At 42.8% G+C, this 23,669-nt stretch overlaps 2 protein-coding genes across 3 annotated transcripts in view; one reads left to right on the forward strand and one right to left on the reverse strand.

Annotated features, from left to right (window-relative positions):
- The first annotated feature begins 438 nt into the window (after positions 1-438).
- LOC132570093 (protein NipSnap homolog 3A-like) lies at positions 439-10,669 on the forward strand. The gene is made up of 6 exons (XM_060236529.1): positions 439-468; positions 1,714-1,981; positions 5,007-5,165; positions 6,656-6,805; positions 9,082-9,168; positions 9,276-10,669. The coding sequence occupies exons 1-6, from the start codon at positions 439-441 to the stop codon at positions 9,350-9,352; spliced, it is 771 nt and encodes a 256-aa protein (XP_060092512.1). The 3' UTR covers positions 9,353-10,669.
- A 2,618-nt stretch (positions 10,670-13,287) lies between these two features.
- The window catches only part of ABCA1 (ATP binding cassette subfamily A member 1), a 136,296-nt gene continuing 125,914 nt past the window's right edge, over positions 13,288-23,669 (reverse strand). For both annotated transcript variants that reach the window (XM_060237098.1, XM_060237099.1), the window contains exons 44-50: positions 23,515-23,621; positions 22,801-22,942; positions 20,859-20,993; positions 19,785-19,888; positions 19,552-19,644; positions 17,976-18,219; positions 13,288-16,637 (exon numbers count right to left, since the gene is read on the reverse strand). In XM_060237098.1, coding sequence (XP_060093081.1) covers positions 16,500-16,637; positions 17,976-18,219; positions 19,552-19,644; positions 19,785-19,888; positions 20,859-20,993; positions 22,801-22,942; positions 23,515-23,621 — 963 coding nt within the window. In that variant the 3' untranslated portion in view covers positions 13,288-16,499. The remainder of the gene's footprint in view (positions 16,638-17,975; positions 18,220-19,551; positions 19,645-19,784; positions 19,889-20,858; positions 20,994-22,800; positions 22,943-23,514; positions 23,622-23,669) is intronic.

A 23,669-nucleotide genomic window follows, 5' to 3' on the forward strand; every position in this document is an offset into this window, starting at 1 on the left:
GAAATAGACAGCAACATCCATTTTTAGAAGGTGCTCTTGGTAGGTGCTGCTGAGGTGTAAAAATAGTGCAAATACAGCCATTGTTTTTTCTTGCTTGTGTGTCTTGAAGCAAAGTTTGCTGACTCTGCATTGCATTAAGTGATTGCTGTAGTCATAGGTGTTGCCTGCAGCCTGAACTGGAAAAAAATGGCTATGAAAGGGTCAAAAATAAATGCATTGCTCAGTGCCCGATAGTTCTGTTTAATTAGGAAACTACCCAGCTTTGGCAACAGCTAAATAATGTACTGTTTGGTGTTTGTAAACTGCTGACTTCTGTGAGCTGAAGAGGGCCCAAAATACACTTTTGTTGCTTACCATCTAGCCTGCAATTACACATCTCAGGTTACAGTCTGCGTATGCCCTTCTGCCATGCTAAAGCATGAGGCCATATATTCAGGCATGGAATATAGCTGGAAAAAGCGAACAAAAGTGATTCAGGAGGCAGCATGGTGTAATGGTTAGAGTTTCAAATTAGTATCTAGGAGACCTGGGTTTGAATCCCTACTCTGCCTTGGAAGCTGGTCAGGTGACCTTGGGCCAATCACACACTCTTAACCTTACCCACCACAAGGCTGCCATGAGGATAAAATGGAGGAAAGAAGAGTGATATAAGCTTGCTGGATGATCTTGGGCCAGTCACACACTCTCAGCCTAAGCTACCTCACAGAGTGGTTGTTGTGAGAATAAATTAAAGGAGAATAATGTAAACCACTTTGAATTCCATTGGTAGGGGGAGGTGGGGTATAAATGAAGTAAAGAAAAAGTAATTAACCTGGCATAAATTCTTGGCCCCAATGGACAGCTTTTCCCAAATCACACTAATACTATCCCATTCTTAGTAGAAAAGAACAAGAGTCCAATAGTACCTTAAAGACTAAAAAAAATTGTGGCAGAGTAGGAGCATTTGAGAGTCACTGTTAACGTCTTCAGAAGTATCTGAAGGCATGAGCAGTGACTCACAAAAGCTCCTACCCTGCCACAAATTGTGTTAGTCTTTAAGGTTCTACTGGACTCTTTTCTATTGCTGCAGAGAGACTAACACAGCTCCCCCTCTTCATCTATTCTTAACAGTTTAATTGTACTTCTGCTTGATATGGTGTTTGTGATGCCATCTAGCCCATTATTTAATATTATTTATTTACAACAATGGTATTCCCATTCGTTGCATCTCCTATCTTGCCTTTATTGCTATTTATTATTATCGTCATCATCATGCTGTTTTACAAGATACTACTAAATAGAGTTGCTTTAGAAAAAGCTTACTGAATTTCATAATTCTAGTGATCAGTTCCAGGTTGCACCTCCTTCTTCTTGGTTAAGAGCAGTGGACTCTAATCTGGAGAACCAGGTTTGATTCCCCACTTCTCCACATGATACCAGCTGGATGACCTTGGGCCAATCACAGTTCCCTCAGAACTCTCTCAGCCCCATCTACCTCACAAGGGTGACTATTTCAGGGAAAGGAAGGGGATATGATTGTAAGGTGCTCTGACACTCCTTCGGGTGGTGAAGGGTGGGGTAAAAAACCAACTCTTTGACTTCTTCAGTAGCTGGTAATTGTCTCTTCAGCAGAGGAAACTCGGCCTGGCTCAGGTTTCAAGTCCCAGCTCCTGTTGCCTGCAAACTAATAGATCAGTTCACTGATCCAGTAAATTAACATGACGTGTGTAAAAGGAAATTAAGCCACTGAAGATTAAAGCAAACACACATGCCAAAAAAGTCTCTGTCTTGCAGGTTTCATCGTCTTTTGCCACAGGGCCCAGGCAAGGCGATGGCACATTCTATGAATTTCGTACTTACACTGTTAAACCAGACAAGATGAAAAACTTCCTGGAGCTGACCAGCAAAAACATTCACCTTCGGACTGCGCAGTCTCCTATGGTTGGCTATTGGACCGTGGAGTTTGGGGGAATGAATAAAGCTTTCCATATTTGGAAGTATGGTATGGACGGCTCAACTTCACAATGCATTGTATTCTGAGAAGATAATGGAATTATTCCTTTTTGAACTTTTAGAGTTTTTTTTTTTTTTAAGCTACTAACAGAACTTTTGACCTCTTCCTTCTGGCGTTTGGCCTCTGATATCTCATAATGTGATTGACTGTGTATTTGTTTACATAGATGTTGTCTTTCCTTTAAGGAGCGTAGGGTGGCACAGCAACCCTGTGAGGTAGGCTAGACCCATGGAGAGAGTGATTGGACCAGGCAGGGTCGCTCTTGAATGGGGATTTGAAACCACATCTCCATGGGCCATATTCAGCATGCTGCCCATGTACCCCATTGCCAAATTTCAGAGTAGCAGCCGCTTACTGTGGTTGTCCCATGGTTTAACAGGTCACATATGCCATCAGAAGTACATTTTTAAGTTCAGCAGCTACAGATAATGCAGAGGAGGCAAGAAGCTTGCTGACTCAAGTCACCAATCCTAATGTACCTATGAAACTATTGTAACCCTTGGTATTTATGATACACATCTTCTAAAGTACAGAGCCCTGTGGTGCAGGGTGGTAAGCTGCAGTATTGCAGTCCAAGCTCTGCTCATGACCTGAGTTCGATCCCAGGGGAAGCTGGGTTCAGGTAGCTGGCTCATGGTTGACTCAGCCTTCCATCTTTCCAAAGTCTGTAAAATGAGTACCCAGCTTGCTGGGGGGAAAGTGTAGATAACTGGTGAAGGCAATGGCAAACCACCCTGTAAAAAGTCTGCCTTGAAAACATCATGATGCGACGTCACGCCAGAGTCAGAAATGACTGGTGCTTGCACAGGAGACTACCTTTACCTTTTTCTCCTAAAATGCTTAATGTGTATTGTAGCAGTTTTATAATATCTTTGTAAGGGTAGACCAGTGTTAGCCCTTCTCTTTACAGATGTGGGAGCTGAGAGAGGGGGCCTTCCCTCTGTGGCTGAATCAGAGCTTGCTCTTAACCCAGTCATGTGGTACTTTCTCTCAAGTGGCTTCTATTCTGCCCTGATTTTGAGGAAGATGCTATTTTTGGGAAAAGGCTGATTAAGCACTTGCACCCCTTTTGAATGATTCTCTCTTTACAGAGACTGGTGGAAGCGGAGCAAAGGGAAAAGAGTTGGGGAAATAAACAACAGGGACGTTTATTTTCAGAAAAAAATAAATTCAGAAGGAAATTGTTAATCTGAGTATTGAAATTTCAGTGTTCTGAAATTTCTAGGTCGTAGCACACCTATTAACACAGTTTTTATGAAATGACTTTTTTAAAAAAAAAAAATCCCTGTCGCCTAATAAAATGCCTCAGGGGTTTAGGTTCTGGTTTCTGACCTTCCAGTTCAGTGTCACTGAAATTGCTTTACCTTGTTCCAGTTTAATGATTCTTGTATTGCATAATGTGTGTGTTTGTACAGAATACACTGGGCATCCTGTGCTGAAATTGGCTTAGTTTTGAAAGCTACATAACATGCTGCTTTTCAAATGTCGTCACATAAATCCTCCATCAGCCCCCCATTTGTATATTTGCATCCTCTGATTTGGCTCAGGGTTAATACAGAGGGCTCTCATAGCAAGCACAAATAGTAATGCTTTTCCAGAAGGAACAGCAGTGCTTCTGTTGTATTTCTATTTTGGGCTAGGGAAATGGCACCAAGAGCTGTGTATACCGTAATAAGATAGCAGCGTGTGTATAAACTATGCAGTCTTTTTGGTAGATCAAACAGCTGGGATTTAAGTTGGTCTGTGAGGGTCAGTTTCCATTGGTCCAGGCATAAGGATTGAAAAAGAAATATAAAAAGGTACCCCTCTCTCCTTGGCCACCAAATAGTAGGACAGACATAGTGTTGGGGATTTCTTGATTGCTGAGAGATAGAAATGAAGCTGTAGCTTCATGGGGAACTAGGGGGATGGAGTGGTCAGACTACTGGACTAGGATCTAGGAGACCAGGTTAAAATTCCCACTCGGCCATGGAAACTTGCTTGGTTGTCTTGGACCAGTCACAAAGGCTCATCACAGGACTGTTATGAGGATAAAATAGAGGAGATGGGAATGATGGAAGGCACTTTGAGTGTCCATTATAAAGAAAGGCAGGGTATATACAAGGTAAATAAAAGTAATGGGGACCCTTCCCTTACCAACCTTAACTGTACTGAAGAGTTGTACTGGCATCCAAAGTAATAATGGTTCACACTAAGTAAGTTCCCTCTTAACTATTATTCAAGAATTCCAGAATTGCTTTCAATTATGTCAGCAATCAGCAAATAGGGAGTTTAAATGCTGAAGAATTAATGTTGGAGGCTCCCAATATGAATTAAAATGATTTAAGGAAGGTTTTGCTTGGGTTTGGACAGGGTGAAGTTTGAGTTTCCTAGTGGACAGCTGAGCTATGGATTTTAAACCCAAGATGTTAGCTCACAGAAGTGACTGCTGGACTTGTGACCCAGTTTCACATTTATAAGACAAAATCATGAATTTAGAACAATGAAAGTTAAGCCACAAATTTTCAAAGTAAGCTAATTTCAGCCTCTATCCCTGGATCTGCCTCAAAAGTTTTCCCTGGAACTCTTGGATATATAACGTTTGAAACGCAAACATGTTAATTTGGTAACTATACTTCCTAACTGCATCCTAGATGTGACCATTATCTGGACGTATGTTTGGTCCTTCTATAGGTATAACACTTTTGACCACAGTTTGACCAAAGCACCACTGAATTTGCTGGGGAGGTTCTTTCTTCCCCATCATCTGAGATTTCAAAGCATGCTTTAATACTGGCTTACAGGGAAGAAATAAAAACAACCTGTTCACCCACATGCATTTGGATACTATGACAAACTGGTGTTAGATGGAAGTCTTCATTCATGCACCCTGCACATGGGAGGGAATATGTGCATGAGCTTGACTATGCATCTGTTTTCTACACAGCACAAGCAAACATCTGAATAGTCCAAATGACGAAGAACATTGGTTGCCTGCCTAAAATAATCCACTATATCTTTCTTCTGTTTTCAGATAGCTTTGCACAGAGAACTGCTGTCCGGGAAGCATTAGCCAAGGACCAAGAATGGCAGGAAAAATATATGTCCCAAATGCTGCCATTGTTAAATAAACAAGAGAATGAAATTACTTACTTGGTACCCTGGTGTGAACTTGGCAGCCCTCCGAAGGATGGTGAGTTCCTTTTATTTCATGGTACTTAGATTCCCAGCTGTTAATGCTATGATATCCAGCCCTTAATTGGGCCTGTGGCTACACTGACATTTATTTTTTTATTTTATTTTGGTTAATTTATATTCCGCCCTTTCCCAGATGGGCTCAAGGCGGATTTTCAGCTGTGTAGGCTAGGCTTTTTACTTTCCAGCAGTAAACATGGTAATACAATTGTTCTCAAATCATCCTGCCTTTGCAGCTCTAAGGACTTGGTTTTCAAAAACCTGGAGGCTGTTCAGAAACTTACCAGGAATTTATCCAGGGCTTTTTCTGTAGCAGGAACTCCTTTGAATATTAGGCCACACCCCCTTCTGTAGCCAGTACTCCTGGAGCTTGCAATAGGCCCTGTATTAAGAGCCCTGCAAGTTCTTGGAGGGTTGGCTACAACAGGAGCGTGTGGCCTAATATGTAAACAAGTTCCTGCTACAAAAATAGCCCTGAAAATATCAGTAATGGGGTACAAACTTTGTCCACCAGTATTAATCTTCCATGATGAAACTGCAGGGGCCCCTTGGATATATTCCAAGATGCAGGTTCTCCATTAATACAAGGAGACAGAGAGACCTTGGAAGAACTGTGCTTGAACTGAGCATTACATCCTAGAACATTGGCCAGAATTCTCTGCATTATGCAGAGGATCCATTCCAAACATCCAGTCATTCCTTAGTTGACAAGCCAATGAGTAAAGGGTACCTGAGAAGTTTGAAATTACTGCTATAAAATTGTCCATATTCCTAGTGACTTATCTGCACACTTTCCTTTGTTTTTATATTATGTGTTCTTGTTTAATTGGATTTAAGAGTGCCAGTTCCAGCCTGGAAAATTCCTGAAAACTGAGAGTATGGCACGTAAGAATGGGGGAGTTTGGGAAGAGGGGAGACCTTAGTAGATTCCACAGAATCCACCCTCCAAAGTTGCCATTTACTTCAGGGGAACTGAGCTCTATAGTCTAGAGATCAGTTGGAATGCTGGAAGAATTCCAGGTCCACCTGGAGGCTAGGTACCCTAATTGCACTGAAGTTCCGTGCAATTTCAGATTTGTGTTCTATGCACACACAAAATGGCTCCAAAATAAACTAAATTATGTAACCTGTGTAGATTAAGAAAATTAGCATGTTTAATTTGTTTAATTCTACTGGTCATGAAGTGAGCAAGGGGTTTTACCCCATGCTCTGACCACTGACATATACTGAGCATCTTTTACTTTAGGAAGAATTGCCCACTCAGCTTCTGTGCTGCCTTTGTAGCCATAAGGACTGGAAACTTGAAGTTTTGTTTTCAAAAAAGTGGAGGCTGAAATATGCAATGCTGAATTCTCGGCTTAGAGTCAAATCCTGTATTTTTCATGTTTGTGTCCAGTTGTAGAATATACAGAGCCAGTTAGGTTTTGTTGAAGGACTGTTATTAATCCTGAACCAGAGATTTGTGATGTTTTCTCTGACACTCTCTAGGAGTCTATGAATTGGTTACATTCCAGATGAAACCTGGTGGGCCAGCTACATGGGGGCAATCCTTCAGAGCGGCAATTAGCGCTCATATAAAGACGGGCTACACTAAGCTGATTGGAGTCTTCCACACAGAATATGGACTACTTAACAGAGGTACAAAAATGTTCATTTCCAAATGCAGCTGGTGTCTGTGGCCCCTGGGAAGTGACTTGGCAGAGGAATAATTGTCTTGTCAAGTGGAACTAGAAGTATTTCCTTCTTGATGTGGGATCCCGCACTGGGGAAAGATAGGAGAGCTCTCTTGTTTAGACAATGACAGCCCGGCGTGTTTCATTACATGAACATTCATTGACCTAAAATTTAATGTTTGCACCACTGAGCAAGAAAATGCCTTGCGTATGCTCTATCAATAGAATATTATGAGAAAGATTACAGTTATGCAAGGTTTTAGTTTTGTTAGGTACAAGATTTCCCTGTGAAAGATCGAAATGAATCAGTAGAGTGCCTGTCCTTGGATGCACATACTGGCACAAATCTCAGAGGCAAGGGCTTTTAAAAAATACTGAGCTTGGTTCTTCAAAGCAATACAGGGAAATTAATAATTGCTGGAAGTTATTTTGTGGCTCCACATTTGGCATAGTGGTTAGGAGCAAAGACTAATCTGAGAGAACCAGGTTTCATTCCCCACGCTTCCACATGCATCTGCATGTTGAGTCAGTCATGAGTTCTTTCAGAGCTGTTCTCTCAAGAGCAGTTTCTTGAAAGAGCTTTCTCAGCTCTGCTTACCTCATGGGGTGTTTGTTGTGGGGAGGGGAAAGGAAAGGAGATTGTAAACTGCTCTGAGACTCTGAGTGAAGAGCAGAATATAATCCAATCTTTCCTCCTCCTTCTTCTTTTTCCTTCTTTAAAATCATTTGGTTTACAATGGGCATACATATGTATTATTTTATACCATTTATATTTTATGCATGTTATCTTTTTATACCCTGTGTTGCTTTACATCCTTTGGCAGATCTTTGCACAGAACTATCAGTGATATTCCATGTAGGATAACTGATTTGCCTAAGAACGGCAAGATGTTCTGAAACTGGAAGGAAATCCACAATGTGCCTCTTCACATGTGCACATTAAAAGGTCATAAGGTCCAATCCAAAGGGAAGTTCTCCTGCACAGGCCTCCCTCAAATGAATAGAGAAACTGTACATGAGAACAACCATGCTCCTTCACAGTTCCTGTTCAACTCAGGAGGACTTGTGCTGAGAACGTCTTGGTGGATTGTGCCCTGTAGGTCAGTTTTGTCTGCCACTCTCTAGAATGGCCTAAACTTGGCTATTCTTCCTTACTATATGATGGGATTCATCAGGGGACAATGTGGCTGACACAGAATTTGAATCTATGCTTTCCCACAAGGTCAGGCCTGCCTAATGATCTCTGGTACATTTTCCTGAATTGAAACCAGTACTGGAATATGCACTTGTTAAACGCTCTTGTACATGGTCCTGAAATCTAATACCGATGGGTCTCAGTTTTGTAAAATGGAAGCTTAAATAGAATCGACCAAGACTTGCCTCTTTTGTTGTGAGACACAATATAGTTGAATGGCAACAGGAATAAAATAATGTGTTGCTGTTATATTTGCTTCATGGGAAAGGCAATGGCAAACCACCCCGTAAAAAGTCTGCCAAGAAAATGTCATGATGTGACATCACCCCCTAGGTCGGTAATGACCCAGTGCTTGCATAGGGGACTACCTTTACATTTACTTCAGGTTAGGGAAAGGAATTGCAGTCAAGATCTGAATTGCACGTGGACACTTAGTCAGTTACCTTTTATTCTGGTGATGTGTGTACACAAGCCTTATTCCTCAGAACTGAGTTGGCGATAAGATGGGTTTGCAAGAGTTAATGAGTGTAAGGAAGTCATCTGGAAACAAACGAGACATAAGACAGACAGCAGCTGCTGGCTGTCACTTCCTGCATGAAGAGATGTATGCCTCCTCTTTGGGTAAACCAGGGATGCTTTGTGCAGTGGCTCTCAGACAGGATAGAATGGCCATGTATGTAATAGCAGCTGAGTGCGTTGGAAAGTCAGTCTTCTAAAAGAGATGGGGGTAGTTGCCCCTGCCTTGAAATGGGTATTGTCGCATCCACTCCTAAAGAAACCTGCTCTGGACCCAAGAGAGTAAATGTTTTGATTGTTCTGAATATTTTATATATTTGTGTGCTAAGCACTGCTTTTAATGTTAGAAATATTTACCGCCTTGGGAACCCTGAGTGGAACGGTGACATGGAAATCTTTTAAATAAATCAGTAAAAGAAGCCTATTAAACACACCATGATGCTTTTACTTCAGGAACAGATTTCCAGACGAAGATTTGTTGGCTATTTAATTAAGTTGCCCTGTTTAACTGCAGTTCTCTGACTTCGTAGTTCATGTGCTTTGGTGGAATGAGAACCCAGATAGCCGGGCAGCTGGCAGGCATTATGCCCATGAAGATCCCCGGGTTGTGGCCTCCGGTAAGCAAGAGGTTTCTGTCTTCCACGCTTGCTTTAATATGAAATCCTGAGATTGCTTAAGCTCTTTATTGCTTTTTAAAAAAACCTCCTTGTCATTTTATTTTCAGTGCGGGAAAGCGTTCAGTTTCTGGAGTCTCAGCGAAACTTTCTTCTGCTACCCACAGGATTTTCAGTGCTGAAATAGTTTTTGTTGTATACTTCATCACTGTGAGATTAGGAAGAGTAACTTTCTAACCATGTTTATATCACAGTTCAGTGCTACTGTAATGGGGACCTATTTTGCCCTTTTCGACTAAACTTGGTACGTTTTACTCGAGTCTTGACGCTGCTTTTGAAAATGGAACATGGTGCTAGAGAGTACAACCCACCAATTTATGAGAATTCAGAGCATCGTAAACTGGTTTCCACTAGCCCTTGACAACAGGCTGTGTTCTTTGCATGGTTCCATTTTCATAAATCTGAATAATTGTGTATATCACTCTAAGGTTGAAAACAGATGACAGTTCAGTGTATGAAGCCCCCAACCACCACCACCCTTTTATCAATAAAAGGTGCTCAGGATATCAGTTCAGATTGAAACCTCCTTCCCATACCGTTTTGTAGAAGTGAGCTCACTGGACAAACATACATATCATGCTATGAGACTCGCTGGTTTCCACGGTGTGGAAAATGGAAGACCTGTAGGACCATTTCTAGACAACAACATGCGTATAAATGGGGGGATGGGGAAGTTAAATTCAGTCCTTGCGTGAATTTTGGCTCCTCAGTTGGGAGCTTCGTAGAGTCCAGAGAGTTGAAAGTCGTTTGAAGGAAAACTGGCTGTCTATGCATTTTCATCCCCCTGGCTGCTCAAACAGGTTTTACTTTTTTTGAAATGGTCCAACAAAGAGCACAGCCTTCAGGCCTCTTAAAAAAAACCCTGTCTGACCATGGCTTAAGTTTTGCATAGCTCAAACGCTATATCACTCTAAAAGTTATTGATGCAGTTGCTTCTGGTAAAGGTACTTTCCTCACTGCCTCACTGACCTCAACAGGGGAATTAACAACATTTCTCATAGACTATCCTGTTGTGTTTCAGGGACAAAACCAAACCCTTTGAGGTACAAGTGTGAATGATGACAGAATATACAGTATTCAAAAAGTTGTGAAGCTGCCTTCCCCCCCCCCCCCCCCCGCCCTTTCCAAAATAGTTTCACATTATATGGGAACACTCTAGTCAGTTTCTGTTTTGGGTCCAAGTTGGCTTTATTTCTCTCTGTCCTCTGAAAAGTTCTGGCCTCCTTTTTCTGTGTATGTATGGCTTGCTAGAAATACTGAAACTGTGAATAAGTGCTTTCTGAAAACATTGAAGGTTAATCAAGTATTGGGTGGAATGCATGTGCTTAGATTGCTTGAACTGAAAAAAGGGGATTTGCTAAAATGTAAATACTGAAATATAAGCAGTGTTAAACCAATGATTCCTCCCTACAAAAATAAAGTTTATACTTTATGTAACTCTTAATTGGAGCTCCTACTTTATCTTCTATTCATTAGCATAACCTACATAACATCACAACAATGAGCTCTTAGAATCTAAGAGACCAGGTGCTTTTGCATTCAGAGGACAGAGTATGACTGGCAAAGTGTGGCACATCAACTCATACACCCAGCAAAGGAGTTTCATATTATATGGGAACACTCTAGTCAGTTTCTGTTTTGGGTCCAAGTTGGCTTTATTTCTCTCTGTCCTCTGAAAAGTTCTGGCCTCCTTTTTCTGTGTATGTATGGCTTGCTAGAAATACTGAAACTGTGAATAAGTGCACAATATCAGACACCTGTCCATAGATATGGGAGTACACAGGTAACATCTTGCACTCACCACTTAAAGTTGCCGGAAGATTTTTGAATGCGACATAAACATCAAACAAAATTCTTCGAAATAGTAAATTATCACATCAGGAGAAAATGCTGAGGTAGAACATGCTATTTGCAGACTTTTTTGTATGTGTGATGGGGCATAAAAAATAACACACACTCCCTAAATAACTACTGGTTCTTTGCCTAGTGGGTAAAATAGCTCTTTTCCGAGTGCTTTCATAACATGGGGACTGTGGTGACTTTCTCAGGCTGAAAAGGCTGTATCAGAAGCAGTAGAGGTTAAGCCTGGAAGACCTTTGGTTTCTGAAGGGAGTGTGAGGTAGAGAGGAATCCTGGGGCCTCAGAAAGAGCCACAGAGATGTCAGTACTTGGTTGAAACTAGATTTGAGCCCAGTAGTACCTTACACACCAAAAAGATTTAGGGAGTATAGAGTCAAAGTTCCCTTCATCAGAAACCACGAAGGAAACATTGACTCTCAAAATCTTATACCCCAAATCTTGTTGGTCTGTAAGGTACCACTGGATTTGATTCTAGTTCTTCTATTGCAGACAGAGCCAGTGTGTCCTTTAGGCAGCATGAGGTGGCTGCCTGGAGCATGGCTCTGGGGAGAGGGCACCGGTTAGGCCCTCCTGTCCTCCCTCTCCTCTGAAAGTGAGAGAAATAGTGAGCTCAGAGACAACTGCCATGGGGCTTTCAGCCTCAGCATGCATGCTCACCGCTGGCTCCTTGCTCAGTCCCTCACTTCTGTGCTTCCAAGCAGAGACACGAGGGATGGAGAGTTGGCATGCATGCACATGACTGAGCTCAGAAGACCTGTGGCAGTTGCTGCCAAGCTCGCCGTCACCAAGAAGGTGAGGCGCAGTGGCAGTGCCTTGCCTGGGGTGCCAGCTTTGCACGGGCTTTTTAGAGCCGGCGCTGACTGCAGACCAACACAACTGTCCTCTGAAACTATGCTCAGGAAAGAATTTGTTGCTATAGATAAAAGGGGAGAAACGACATGAGAATGAGCCGGGCGCCAAAAACAAATGGGAGTGCAAACAACAGACCCCAGACTACAACCCATATCTGAGGGGTAAAGAAGATTCAGTGGACAGTGACATCAGGAATAACTTACTTGTGTGGTCAACAAAGGGGAATCCCACTGGTCATCATTTCATCCCTGGACAGAGGAAGAGGAGAGGTCTACAATGCCAGGTTTCCACAGCAGCAAATACTGTTTGGGTACAGCTATTTTCAGGAACAAAATCAAATAAACCTTACTGGACACTCATACTTCTGTGCTTGTAGCAAATGCAGATACATTTCCCATCACTACCACTAGATGGGTTGTTTTGGCTTTGCATTAATGCTGGTGATTTAAGTGTCAAATGATGCTCCACATCGTGCATAACACAACAGACTCCCTGCTTAGAAACCTGTTCTGCCTTGCATTGTAACCACTACAGTTAAGATATTTTAGGGCTAAGAGTTCAGTGTTTTATTGGATTTTTAGCCCTCCCTTCTCTGCACAGCAGGGCTCAAGGCAGGTAACAACAGCGTTAAAAACAGTAAAAACAATAATTATAGTTATAAACAATAATTACAAGCTAACTGTTAAAACAATTTCCATCATACTATTAATATCAAACAGATGGCACCTAAAGCACAAGTTGAGATCTCTTATCCAAAGAACAGCTGTCCCTCATATGTGACTGCAGATGGCTGAGAAGGACAGAGAAGGTGACCAGGGAGAGGCCAGTCTAAATGTAACTGTGGTTGCCTGTTGTAGGCCTGGCAGGACATTTCAGTTTCGCAGGCCCTGCAGAACTGCATCAGATCTCACAGGGCCTGAATCTTACTTGGAAGGGCATTCCACCAGGCCTTTTGAGTTGAGGCTAGATGGATGTTTTCCAGGCCAGGGATCACCAGGAGATTACTATCCATCAAGCACAATACTCTTTAGGGGCAGGGCATTTTTTGTAGCAGGAACTCATTTGCATATTAGGCCACACACTCCTGATGTAACCAATCCTCCAAGAGCTTACAGGGCCTACTGTAAGCTCCAGGAGGATTGGCTACATCAGGGATGTGTGGCCTAATTTGCAAAGGCGTTCCTGCTACAAAAAAAGTACTGTTTAGGGGACATACCAGGAAAGACAATCCCATAAATATATTGGTCCCAGACCATGTAGGACTTCATATAGGCTTTTGTTATCCAAACAGTTGTGCTGTTTACTAGTCAAGGCTTCCATGTAAGTGGTAAGTAAATGCATAGCATTGCATCATTTGTAGACCAAGAAAAAGCTTTATTTACTTAATACAAGGCAATTAACAAATGCCTATGAATTCATCACAAATATTTATTAGCAATACAAATATATAATTCTCATGAAAATGTCCATTGAAAGTTTGTTTTTTAAACTTAATTTTTTTTCTCCCCTGTGAAACTGCTCTAGATTTTTGCGAAGTTAATAAAGGGTATTCCAGTGCAAAAGTAGATCCCATTACAGCTAGTGTAAAGTGCTTGGAATGAAGGACCGACATATTAAAGGGGAGGGGGCAGGAAACTAGGGGAGAAGGAAGAGTACAGAAATACATCAAGGAACTGCAGTAAGCTTGTAAGAAAAGTATGAATACAGCAGAGCCCCCCACCCACACAAGTACAGATACATAGATTGCAATGTGACAGTTCTACCGCAAACACCTTTAAGTGGTAAATGTCCTTGACAAAAATTTGTTATCAGTGGTTTTACACAATAATACCTGTAGTGCAGAGCATGATTGTTTTTCCTACCCTACATCCAACATAACAGAAGTGTATGTTAAATGGCTTATGATTATTTGAGAACTGTACTACATTTCCAGTAACTCTCCTCATGAGAGGATCTAAGCTTGTCTGGCTGATCTGCCACCTTTCCCTTCCAGGCAGGAAACAGTACTAAGAACTACTGGAAGAGGAGTTAAAATGTGTTTGGTTCCCCCTTTGAAGGCAATATGACCGAAATGTGCTTAATTTGAATTACATGGCGCCTTGTCATTATGGGGGTGGGACTGCCAATACATGCTCTCTAGGCAAAAGCACCACCACAGAGAACTGCTCCCTCATGAACTGGCTCACAGTGAAGGATTCAGCTAGTTATCGAACCTCGGAATCCAGCAGCAATTACATCTGATTCAACTCACCTTAAAATAAACAGAACAAATTAGCCATGAGTCCCATTTGCTTTAAATGAGGGTATGGACACCACTAACTGGGTACCGTAGGTGGGAAAGGAATGGAGGAAATTGATTGTACGCAGTGACGAACAAACTATAATAAGAACTTTCAACACAGCATGTCCCCTCAAACAATGTATTTTTAAAAACTATTTCCAACGGTGCTGGGAATGGCTAATTATACAGTATGTGTGGACCATTCTGACAGATTAATGTATACCAAGATTGTATGACAATGTTTGAACACTGCTAAATATTCATAGTGCTTGCTGTGGATTAGAGGTAACATCTGCCTAGATTTTGAAATGTGAAAATGGCATGCATTTTGTAGGGGAGGTGGGAGGGATATTTAAGGCTTGTAGAAGGAGTAGCAGAGTTTGGACACATTCCAGCAAACCCAGATGTAAGTCTCACTGAACAAAATGGGATTTACTTCTGAGCAAATATACATAGGTCTGACTGAAACCTGTGGTTTTTAAAATAGCAACTGAAACCTTTTGCTGGACTGCACTGGATTGTGAGCGCATTTGTAGACTCTGCTGATGTTGCAGAGCTGAAAGTATTTGACAAACAGCTTCCCCTTAAAGAAAAAAGATACTCAAGCGTTACAAAAAGCAATCAAATCTCAGTTTTCTCTCTTCTCCCTGTAGGTCACCCGCTCAAGCATTCCGTATACTAAGCACTTGCTTGACTTTGTTGGGGTTTTTTGTAAAACCTTAAATAATCAATCATAACAGACACTGAAAAGTGACCTGACCTGCATTTCAAAGTTAACAAGAAGCCAGCCAATCAGTGTCTCCATGGTTTAAATCCCCAATTGAAGCACAAGAGCAGCTGATGTTCTTGCAGAGCCAAGTGGTCCTGGGGCCTTGTTTATTAACTTTATTTATGCCACACTTTTCTCTCCAGTGAGGACCCAAAGTGGTTTTCAAAATTGTTCTCCCTTTCTCCTTAGCACCCTCATCACAACAACCCTGTGAGGTAGGTTAGGCTGAGAGAGCACGTGACTGGCCCAAGGCCGCCCGGCTAGCTTCCATGGCAGAGTGCGGGTCTGAACGTGGGCCTCCCAGATCGTCCTCTAAACACTACACAATGCTGGCTGTCTGGGTTGGAGGATGCAAGATTGGAGCAGGCAGGAGAGACAATTGGGTGCCTTTCCCCCTCTCTCACTTCCGCTGCGCATTCAAAGGGCAATGTCCACTGTCTGTGGCGAGAGGTGGCAGCCCTGCTGCAGACCATTCATGAAGGGGAAACGCCAAAGTAGGGAACTATACGGTAATCGGAATTAGGATAGCGGCAGCTGCTGGAACAGGAACCCAGCACTTCTACAAATGATCGTAACTACATCCAAACATTTAAGTATAAAAGTGGTAATATAAACATAGTGTTTTTTTTGTAAATGGTAGTTGAGGACATGGAGATAGGAAAGCAAGTCCAAAGAGGCTGACGAGTCACATAAATAATACTGTTGCAAAGGAAAACACGAGCCCAAAGGGGGAGGGGGGAAGAGCTGAAAACAGCAGCAGCTCCAACCAAAGTCTAACAGAGCAATAAGCAATTGGTCACCATACCAGTGGGATGGAAATCCATGCAGCTGTACACATGGCTGAGAGTCGACTTTGCCACAACCCAACACGAAACACTGTACGGTGGATACATACTGCCGAGTGGTGTGCTTAGTGGCCCTACCGTTCAGGCTCACCAGAGACGGATCGCTTTTCTGCAACCCTCCTTATGTTGGCGTAGACTATCCAGGCCAATAGTTGGTACTTAAATAAGGCCGTGGCACTGCATGGTGTGCCGAATACTTGGCACTGATTGTGTTGGGGCACTCATTGCCAGCAATGGATGTAGCACCCAAGCATTAAAATTGTAAATAAATAATCACTGGCCAAGAGCCAAAAAAAAAAAAAAGTGTGCTAAGTAAAAGCACGTTGGGAGTCTGGCAAAAAGACCACAGGGGCAGCAAGTGGCCCCATCCTAGAATTTCACAGAGTTATAACGTTAAGGACAACTAGATTCAAGTCTTTTGTTAGAGAACAGTACGACAAGGCAACTTCTCCGAGAGGCACTGCCTCTGGAATGGAATATTGTTTTCATTGCATTGAACTGCATTGCATTGAATGGTTACCAGTAGAATGTCCAATTAATTCTCTTCCTCTCCACAAGTCTTTGTCTCCTGGCTCTCGGGAAGATCCCTTCTTGCCAAAGTAAAGGTTCAGCAATCTCCCCTTCTTCTCAGAACTACTGCCACTGCACCGTTTTTCAGAAGGGCAGTTCATACATAGCTTTCTTTCACCTTCTCGTCTTGCAAAAAGGACAGAACTGTAAGATCTACGACAGTCTGGTTTTTGTGCAACGACAAGTCCTTTGTGTGGTCGTCATCACTTTGGTCCTTGGCAAAGTTTACAAATACCTAAAGAGAAAGAAAAGAGGATTCAGGAAGGTGATTGCAGAAGCCTAGCCTTTAATCGTATTGCCTGTTGACCAAAACGGATAAAAAACACGCTGTTAGTAGTGGGCAACTGCAGCTAATCCTGATGGTAATGCGGTGGTGGAGCTTATGGGGATGGTGATGAAGCCTCTGCCCCTGACTGCACAAGCTGCTGTGATGTCCCAGAGAGGCAAGGCAAGGCAAGGCAGGCAGGGAAGGGGTGCTAGAAGAATCCAGGAAAAAAAATGAGACAGGAGCCTGAAACAGCAGCAGGCCCAGGAAATCCAGAAGCATTAAGAGAAAAAGACCAGAGGAAAGAAGGAAAATGGAAGGGAAAATGAGCTGAAAAGAGAACTGAACACAGCTAGAGAAGCTGGAGCAAAGAAGGCTGAAGGTGATATAATGATCTGAAACTCCAGCTACAACCTTTTTGAGCCTGCAGACACATTTGGAATTCTGACACGGCACAGTGGGCACAGCAATAAAATGGCTGCCTCAGGAGGCAGAGCAAGCCACAAAATGATGGCCACATCTTAACTTCTTCAGAAACAGAGTACAGATCCTTATGCCGTGGTGGCAGCTGCTGCTAAAGCCATCTTTTAAAAAAATCCGCACAGGCAATCAAATCTCCAGTAGTCAATCAGAAGACTTGCTTGGGTAAAAGCCCTCCCTGGCCCCACCTACTTCCTACAAATACTTGGTGAGCTCTAGAAAAGGTGCCAGCAGGTGCCATGGTGCCCATAGGCACTACCATTGGGAGACCCCAGAGCTAGATCTTTGGCTGCTGACATTTAGCTGAACTAAAGGTCTAGGGCTGATTAATGCATCAATGTCCTTTGCCTGTTAACCAGTGCTTGCTTGGTCACCAACATTTTAGTTGAGAACTGTTCCTACTGAGAAATACTGTGTATACATTTATCCTACTCTCCCTTCAAAGAGCTCAGTGTGATGTACAGCTCTGCCCCTCTCTCCCCAAGTTTTATCCCCACAACAACTCTGTAAACTAGGTTAGGTTAAGAGAAAGCAACTGGCCCAAGGTGAATTTCAGTGAACTTCACGGTTGAGACTCCACAGCTTAGTGGGAGTATTGGTCATATCTCACAAGACGCTGGCAACAATCCATACTGCATGCAATTTTATCAACTATGGCCAGGACTGAAATTATACCTGAAGGAACAACTTGCTTTTAGCCGCACTTCCATGGTATACGAAAGATGCCCCTCCACACTAGTCTTTCAGGAGCCCAAGAAAGGAAACGGGGGATTCTAGGTTTCCACTTTATGAGCCTGGCTCCTTCAAGGTACTCCTCCAAAAACTTACTTGGTCAAGTGTGGTCTGGGAAACGGAGTAGTCTTCTATGTGGAGTCTCTTTTTGTTCTGGGAGAGGATGCTAAATATCCTAGCCAGCGAAGACGGAGAGGATGGGAGCTGATACTGCAGCATGTTGCGATGCTTCTCCTTCAACACGCTGCCAGGAAAGGCATGCTCAAAGAAGTCCTGAACAGGTTTCAAGTCTGGGTTTGCCCCTGCTATTCGCACAACTATTGTGTAGCCGTCACCGAATCTGAAAAAGAGGGGTGCAAATTTTCAAATGATGGAGCAGTTCCTTTCTTAAAATAGCAGTTAAGTGATGAGTATTTGGAGAAGGTCTGTCTGCCCAGGACACTGTGCTTGCTGCACTCCTAACATGTCATCTGGTATCTAACACAGCATTTAGCATCCTGAACTAACCTCAATTTGAATTTAATTTCAAATCGGTACACATCTAGTCCACACAGTTCCTGAGGAACGTTTGCTTTGTACATATTCCATAACTTCATCCGTGATGGAGCAGGGTCTCTGGGGAAGTGGGGGGGGGGGAGGTAGGTAGTTTTGAATTTCCTACATTGTGCAGATGATCCTGGAGGTCCCTTTCAACTCTGTGATTCTAACTTACTAACTGAATAGCTCAAATGAGGGCCATTTAACATTGCCCCTTTTAATGTGATGAATATACCACAAAGATGGCATTGACAGATTTATTTACTGCACTAGAATTCTATCCTATTTCCCAGTAGGCTCTCAGTCCATCTCTCTTTCTGACACTGGCCAAGTCCAGACCTATACAGCTTCAAAGACAGGATTTCACTGGGTGCCAATGGACCATCCCTTTACCAACGACTATGAATGCTTCAGCACAAGTTCATGTACCAGGGAACCCTTTCGAGGAAGCTGATGGTGAGTCATGGAACACATCAAAACAAAAACGATTGCATTGGTGGTGAAGGACATGGTCTGAAGTTGCACGATGCAGCAACCTTGATGTAGGTCTGGATCTGATCACTGCTTGGATGCCGCCAGTGCAATCCTATGCAGACTTACACTGATGGGACTTCATGGGCTTAGAAAGGTGTTGATGTGCACACAGTTACATTGTGCCGTAGGAAAGCCATGGGATGTAAACTAAGGGAGACCAAGAGAGGTCAACGGGGACTGGTCCCTCCTGTATCGTTGTACCTTAGCAAAAACAGATGCAAGCTTTACACACCTGAAGGAGGAGGATGAAGGCAAAACCAGGAAGACTGAAATCTTTAAACTGACCGAATCTGTACATTAATTCATTAAAGCTGTCCAGAGGGACCAATGCTAATGGCTCTCTTGATGCGTTATTGTAAGAAGGGATTAAAAAAAAAAAGCTGGCCTTTTCACCAATGTACAGGACAGTCTAATATTAAGTAGAATAAGATTTTGTTTAGTATCCTAAACTGCAAAGGTATTCTAAAACACTAGTCAGTTTTACCTGTGCCTGTTTTCTGAGTTCATGTAAGTGGCTTACAGAAATGGTCTTAAGAGAACAAACTGCCTTGGTGAGAAAGCAGGGAGGCACAGAGGCTGTCAGCACAAAGCAGTTGCTTACCTGTTCTTCAGGTGCTGAACGCTGCCCAGGCACCTGAAGCGTCCATTGACCATGATTGCCATTCGCGTGCACAGGGCCTCACACTCTTCCATGCTGTGGACAGGAAATAGACACTCTGAAGTACCCGATCAAGTAAAGATCTGAGGTAACCTCTTCACAGAGTTATGAAAGGCATTGGGGACCCTGAGCTGGGTTGGAAAGGCAGCATAGAATAAATAAACAGCACCATATACCTGTGAGAGGTAAGGACCACAGATCTTCCCTCTTTGATGACACTCAAGGCACAGTTCCAAAGGAAACGGCGTGCTTTGGGGTCCATCCCAGTGGTTGGCTCATCCTACATTTTACAAAGAAGAAAGGATTGCTCATGCCACTGTTGGTGGAGCATTATTTTAATAACAATTGGTAGCCTTCTGGAAGGGTAGCCACAGCAGACAGCAACACACCTGCTGATACATGAAAGCACTGCACATTCTAGATAGAATCATGATAGGCAGAACCTTAGATTGTGCCATTTCAGGCTGCAGGTGGAGGCTTGTACTTTGGAATGTTCCAACATGCTAAAAAAAATCCTCCTTGTGTGTAGAAAACAAGGACATCACATAGAAAGTTTTAGCATATTCATCTCTGATGAGTTCATTTTCTATGTGCAGGGAGGTTTTTTTAAATGTGGAAAGGAAAAGGAAAGGAAAGGTCCCCTGTGGAAGCACCAGTCATTTTTGACTTCTGGGGTGACGTCACATCATGACGTTTTCACGGCAGACTTTTTTACGGGGTGGTTTGCCATTGCTTTCCCCAAAAAAAGGTGGGTACTCATTTTACCGACCTCAGAAGGATGGAAGGCTGAGTCAACCTTGAGCCAGCTACCTGAATCCAGCTTCCGCCGGAATCAAACTCAGGTCATGAGCAGAGAGTTCAGACTGCAGTACTGCAGCTTTACCACTCTACACCACGGGGCTCTCTTTTTAAATGTGGAGGAGCACTCAAATGCTTAATCCATCCTGAATTGGCTCTGCCACCAACCGCCTTGTTCTGAATGACACATGTAAATGGTCCTGACAGAAAGCAGATGTAAATATGTGAAGTTCAATGTTGTGGAATTTTTTGGTGAACGGTTCCCCAGCTGTTGCCTATAAGAACTTTTGTTCAACATTGTTTCAATGGGACTCACAAAAGTGGGGCTCTACATACTAGGAAAGATATATCGTAAGCAGTCACATTCCAGGTCAAACATTAAGCAGAAAACCGAGACCTCCCAATAGTTTCAGCAGAATAAGAGTTGCCAATGAGAATGCTCACATACTCACCAGAAACACAACAGGTGGGCCCCCAATCAGGGCTATTGCTGTGGAAAGCTTGCGCTTGTTCCCACCACTGTAGCAGTCAGCGTATTTGTCTGCATACTTCACGAGGCCCAGTTTCCGAACAGCCCATTCACCAACCTGCCGGAATGGAAAGTACAGTATGAACACTTCCCCTATGAAGAAAGGTTAAAACGCTTGGGGCTCTTTAGCTTGGAGAAACGTCGACTGCGGGGTGACATGATAGAGGTTTACAAGATTATGCATGGGATGGAGAAAGTAAAGAAGTCCTTTTCTCCCTTTCTCACAATACAAGAACTCATGGGCATTCAATGAAATTGCTGAGCAGTCAGGTTAAAACGGATAAAAGGAAGTACTTCTTCACCCAAAGGGTGATTAACATGTGGAATTCACCGCCACAGGAGGTGGTGGCGGCCACAAGCATAGCCAGCTTCAAGAGGGGATTGGATAAAAATATGGAGCAGAGGTCCATCAGTGGCTATTAGCCACAGTATATATATGTGTGTGTGTGTGTGTGTGTGTGTGTATGTATGTATGTGTATGTATATATATACACACACACATATATTGGCCACTGTGTGACACAGAGTGTTGGACTGGATGGGCCATTGGCCTGATCCAACATGGCTTCTCTTATGTTCTTATGAATGGAGAAGCACAACCTCCAGGATTTCTAGTTTGAGAAGCTCCAGTCTGAAACTCTGAGACTTATCCCATTACATAAAGAGAAGTTTATTCTTATTCTTATTCAAGCCATTCAGCAGGATCCAACCCAAGAGACACTGAAACAGCTCAAGATTGTTTTAGGCTCTAAGTAGTCAGTGTATTGTGTTTTTTTTTTTTTTTAAAGAAAGCTTAAAAATGGTTTGAGAGAGGCCATACTGCTCAGGGTATGCAAACAGATTCCTTTTATCTTGGTGCTACTTCTGTTCGATACAGCAAAATTATACCCCTGACCCCATGTTCACAGGCTACTGGGCCAGGGCAGGTGTTGAACAGAGACCCTTTACTAGCAACGAACAGATTGATCTTTGAAGGAATAGTGACTAAACTTTGCTAGCCATCTTCCTTGTCAACATGGGTTTGTCACTACATAGCACATTTCTGTTAAGCACACACCTGTTTTAAGTTATGACTTCTCCCAAAAGGATCCTGGAAACTGTAGGTTGAAAAGGAGCTGAGAATTCTCTGTTAGAATACCTGGGAGTCCCCCACTCATATGATACTGTCATTCCCAGGATTTTCTTAACGTTACAGTGTAGTGTAGCTGTATACATCTGGAATGTGAGTTAAGTGTGAGTTTCTACTCTGCCTGTTTTGTAATAACTTCAGGAAGTGGTGGATTTAGGGGATAGTGGAAAAGAAAAATTCAAAGGACATGGCTAGGTGGAAAAAGAAGGCCTGACAACTGCCACTATTCAGTTTCTAAACCGCACCATACAAAGACACTCACATATACATATAAGAACTGGCCTGTTGTTACAGTAGCTCCAAAATAATAAATTTCTTTGAAGAGGGTCACTGGAGTACATCCTCTGTAGTCTTAAGACAAACACCCTCTTGTTTAGAATTTAGCATTGGTTGTATTCTATTATTGCACCAATAAAAGTTAAAAAAAATTAAAAGGGATTTGGCTAACATGGACTTGGGAGTCATTGTGATTGGGAGGGGGTTAGGAGTAAGTATGATGTGCCTGGATCTGTTTTATGTCTTCTTATTTTAACAATTTCCCCCCTAAGGTAGTATATCTTGAGATTCTGGTGAGGTGACAGAGAAATGTTTTCTAGAAATATATATTCCTATTCCCTTTAACTGTGCTGTGTGGATCATGGTACCAGTTATGAAGAGTCAACTACATGGCATTTCTAGTGACTACTCTGGTGGTCTCCCTACTCTGGCGGTTTCCCTGCTGCCTCCTTGGATTTACCTTGCAGACTTCCTTCTCAGGAACGCCTCTTAAGAGCGCGAAGAATTCCAGGTGTTCTCTCCCTGTCAGCAGTTCAGTAATGGCATCAAACTGAGGGCAGTACCCCATATTCTGATGGACCTCCTGGATGTTAGACAAGATGCTACAGAGAGAGAAAGAGAGGGAGGAGCTGTTTTGCCAGTGCCAGCTAAAACATTCAAATGCAGTTTCAGGTATACCCATCATTTCAGAACCATCCTGCACTGACAGTGTGTACAAGAAGTTTTCATTTGCAACCTTAGACTATCACTTAGATTTTTTTACAGTTGTGTTGTGTTATTAAGCCTGGATTCAGGACGGTGCCGGTGGATCAAGTCACAGCCAGCTTACAGCAACCCTGTAGAGTTTTCAAGGCAAGATGTGAGCAGAGGTGGTTTGCAATTGCCTTCCTCTGCTTAGCAACTCTTGTCTTCCTTACTGGTCTCCCATCCAAGTAATGAGCATAGACTGGTGCTGTTAAGCTTTTGAGCTCTGAGAAGGCTGCTAAAATTTCTATAGGCCTGTTAATAAAGATGGCTGTCACCAAAGCAACAAGATATGTAAAGGAGACAGGGACAAAATTAGCTTTACTCAGTGTGTCACTGAATCTGTTTTAATAAGAGTATCAGCATACAGAAAAACAAACAAAAGAAACAAAACTTCTTATAGGTAGATAGCTGCTGTGTTCCCTCTTACCTGTTTCCCTTCAGAAAAGCGTCCCCTCCTGTAACATCAGTATCTCCAGTCAACATCTTGAAAGTAGAGGATTTGCCAGCTCCATTCACACCGAGGAGGCCAAAGCACTAAAAACACCAACATAACCACATCAGCACTTCTAGTGTCCTGGGATA

Source organism: Heteronotia binoei, chromosome 4 (genome assembly GCF_032191835.1).
Source record: "Heteronotia binoei isolate CCM8104 ecotype False Entrance Well chromosome 4, APGP_CSIRO_Hbin_v1, whole genome shotgun sequence".
In the NCBI taxonomy this organism is placed as follows: domain Eukaryota; kingdom Metazoa; phylum Chordata; class Lepidosauria; order Squamata; family Gekkonidae; genus Heteronotia; species Heteronotia binoei.

Bases quoted from the DNA above. Each gene is read 5' to 3' on its own strand.
- LOC132570093 (XM_060236529.1), top strand. From the start codon at position 439: ATGGAATATAGCTGGAAAAAGCGAACAAAA. The intron at 1,982-5,006 runs GTATGGACGGCT...TTCTGTTTTCAG, and splicing joins TTTCCATATTTGGAAGTATG to ATAGCTTTGCACAGAGAACT. The intron at 6,806-9,081 runs GTACAAAAATGT...CTGACTTCGTAG, and splicing joins ATATGGACTACTTAACAGAG to TTCATGTGCTTTGGTGGAAT.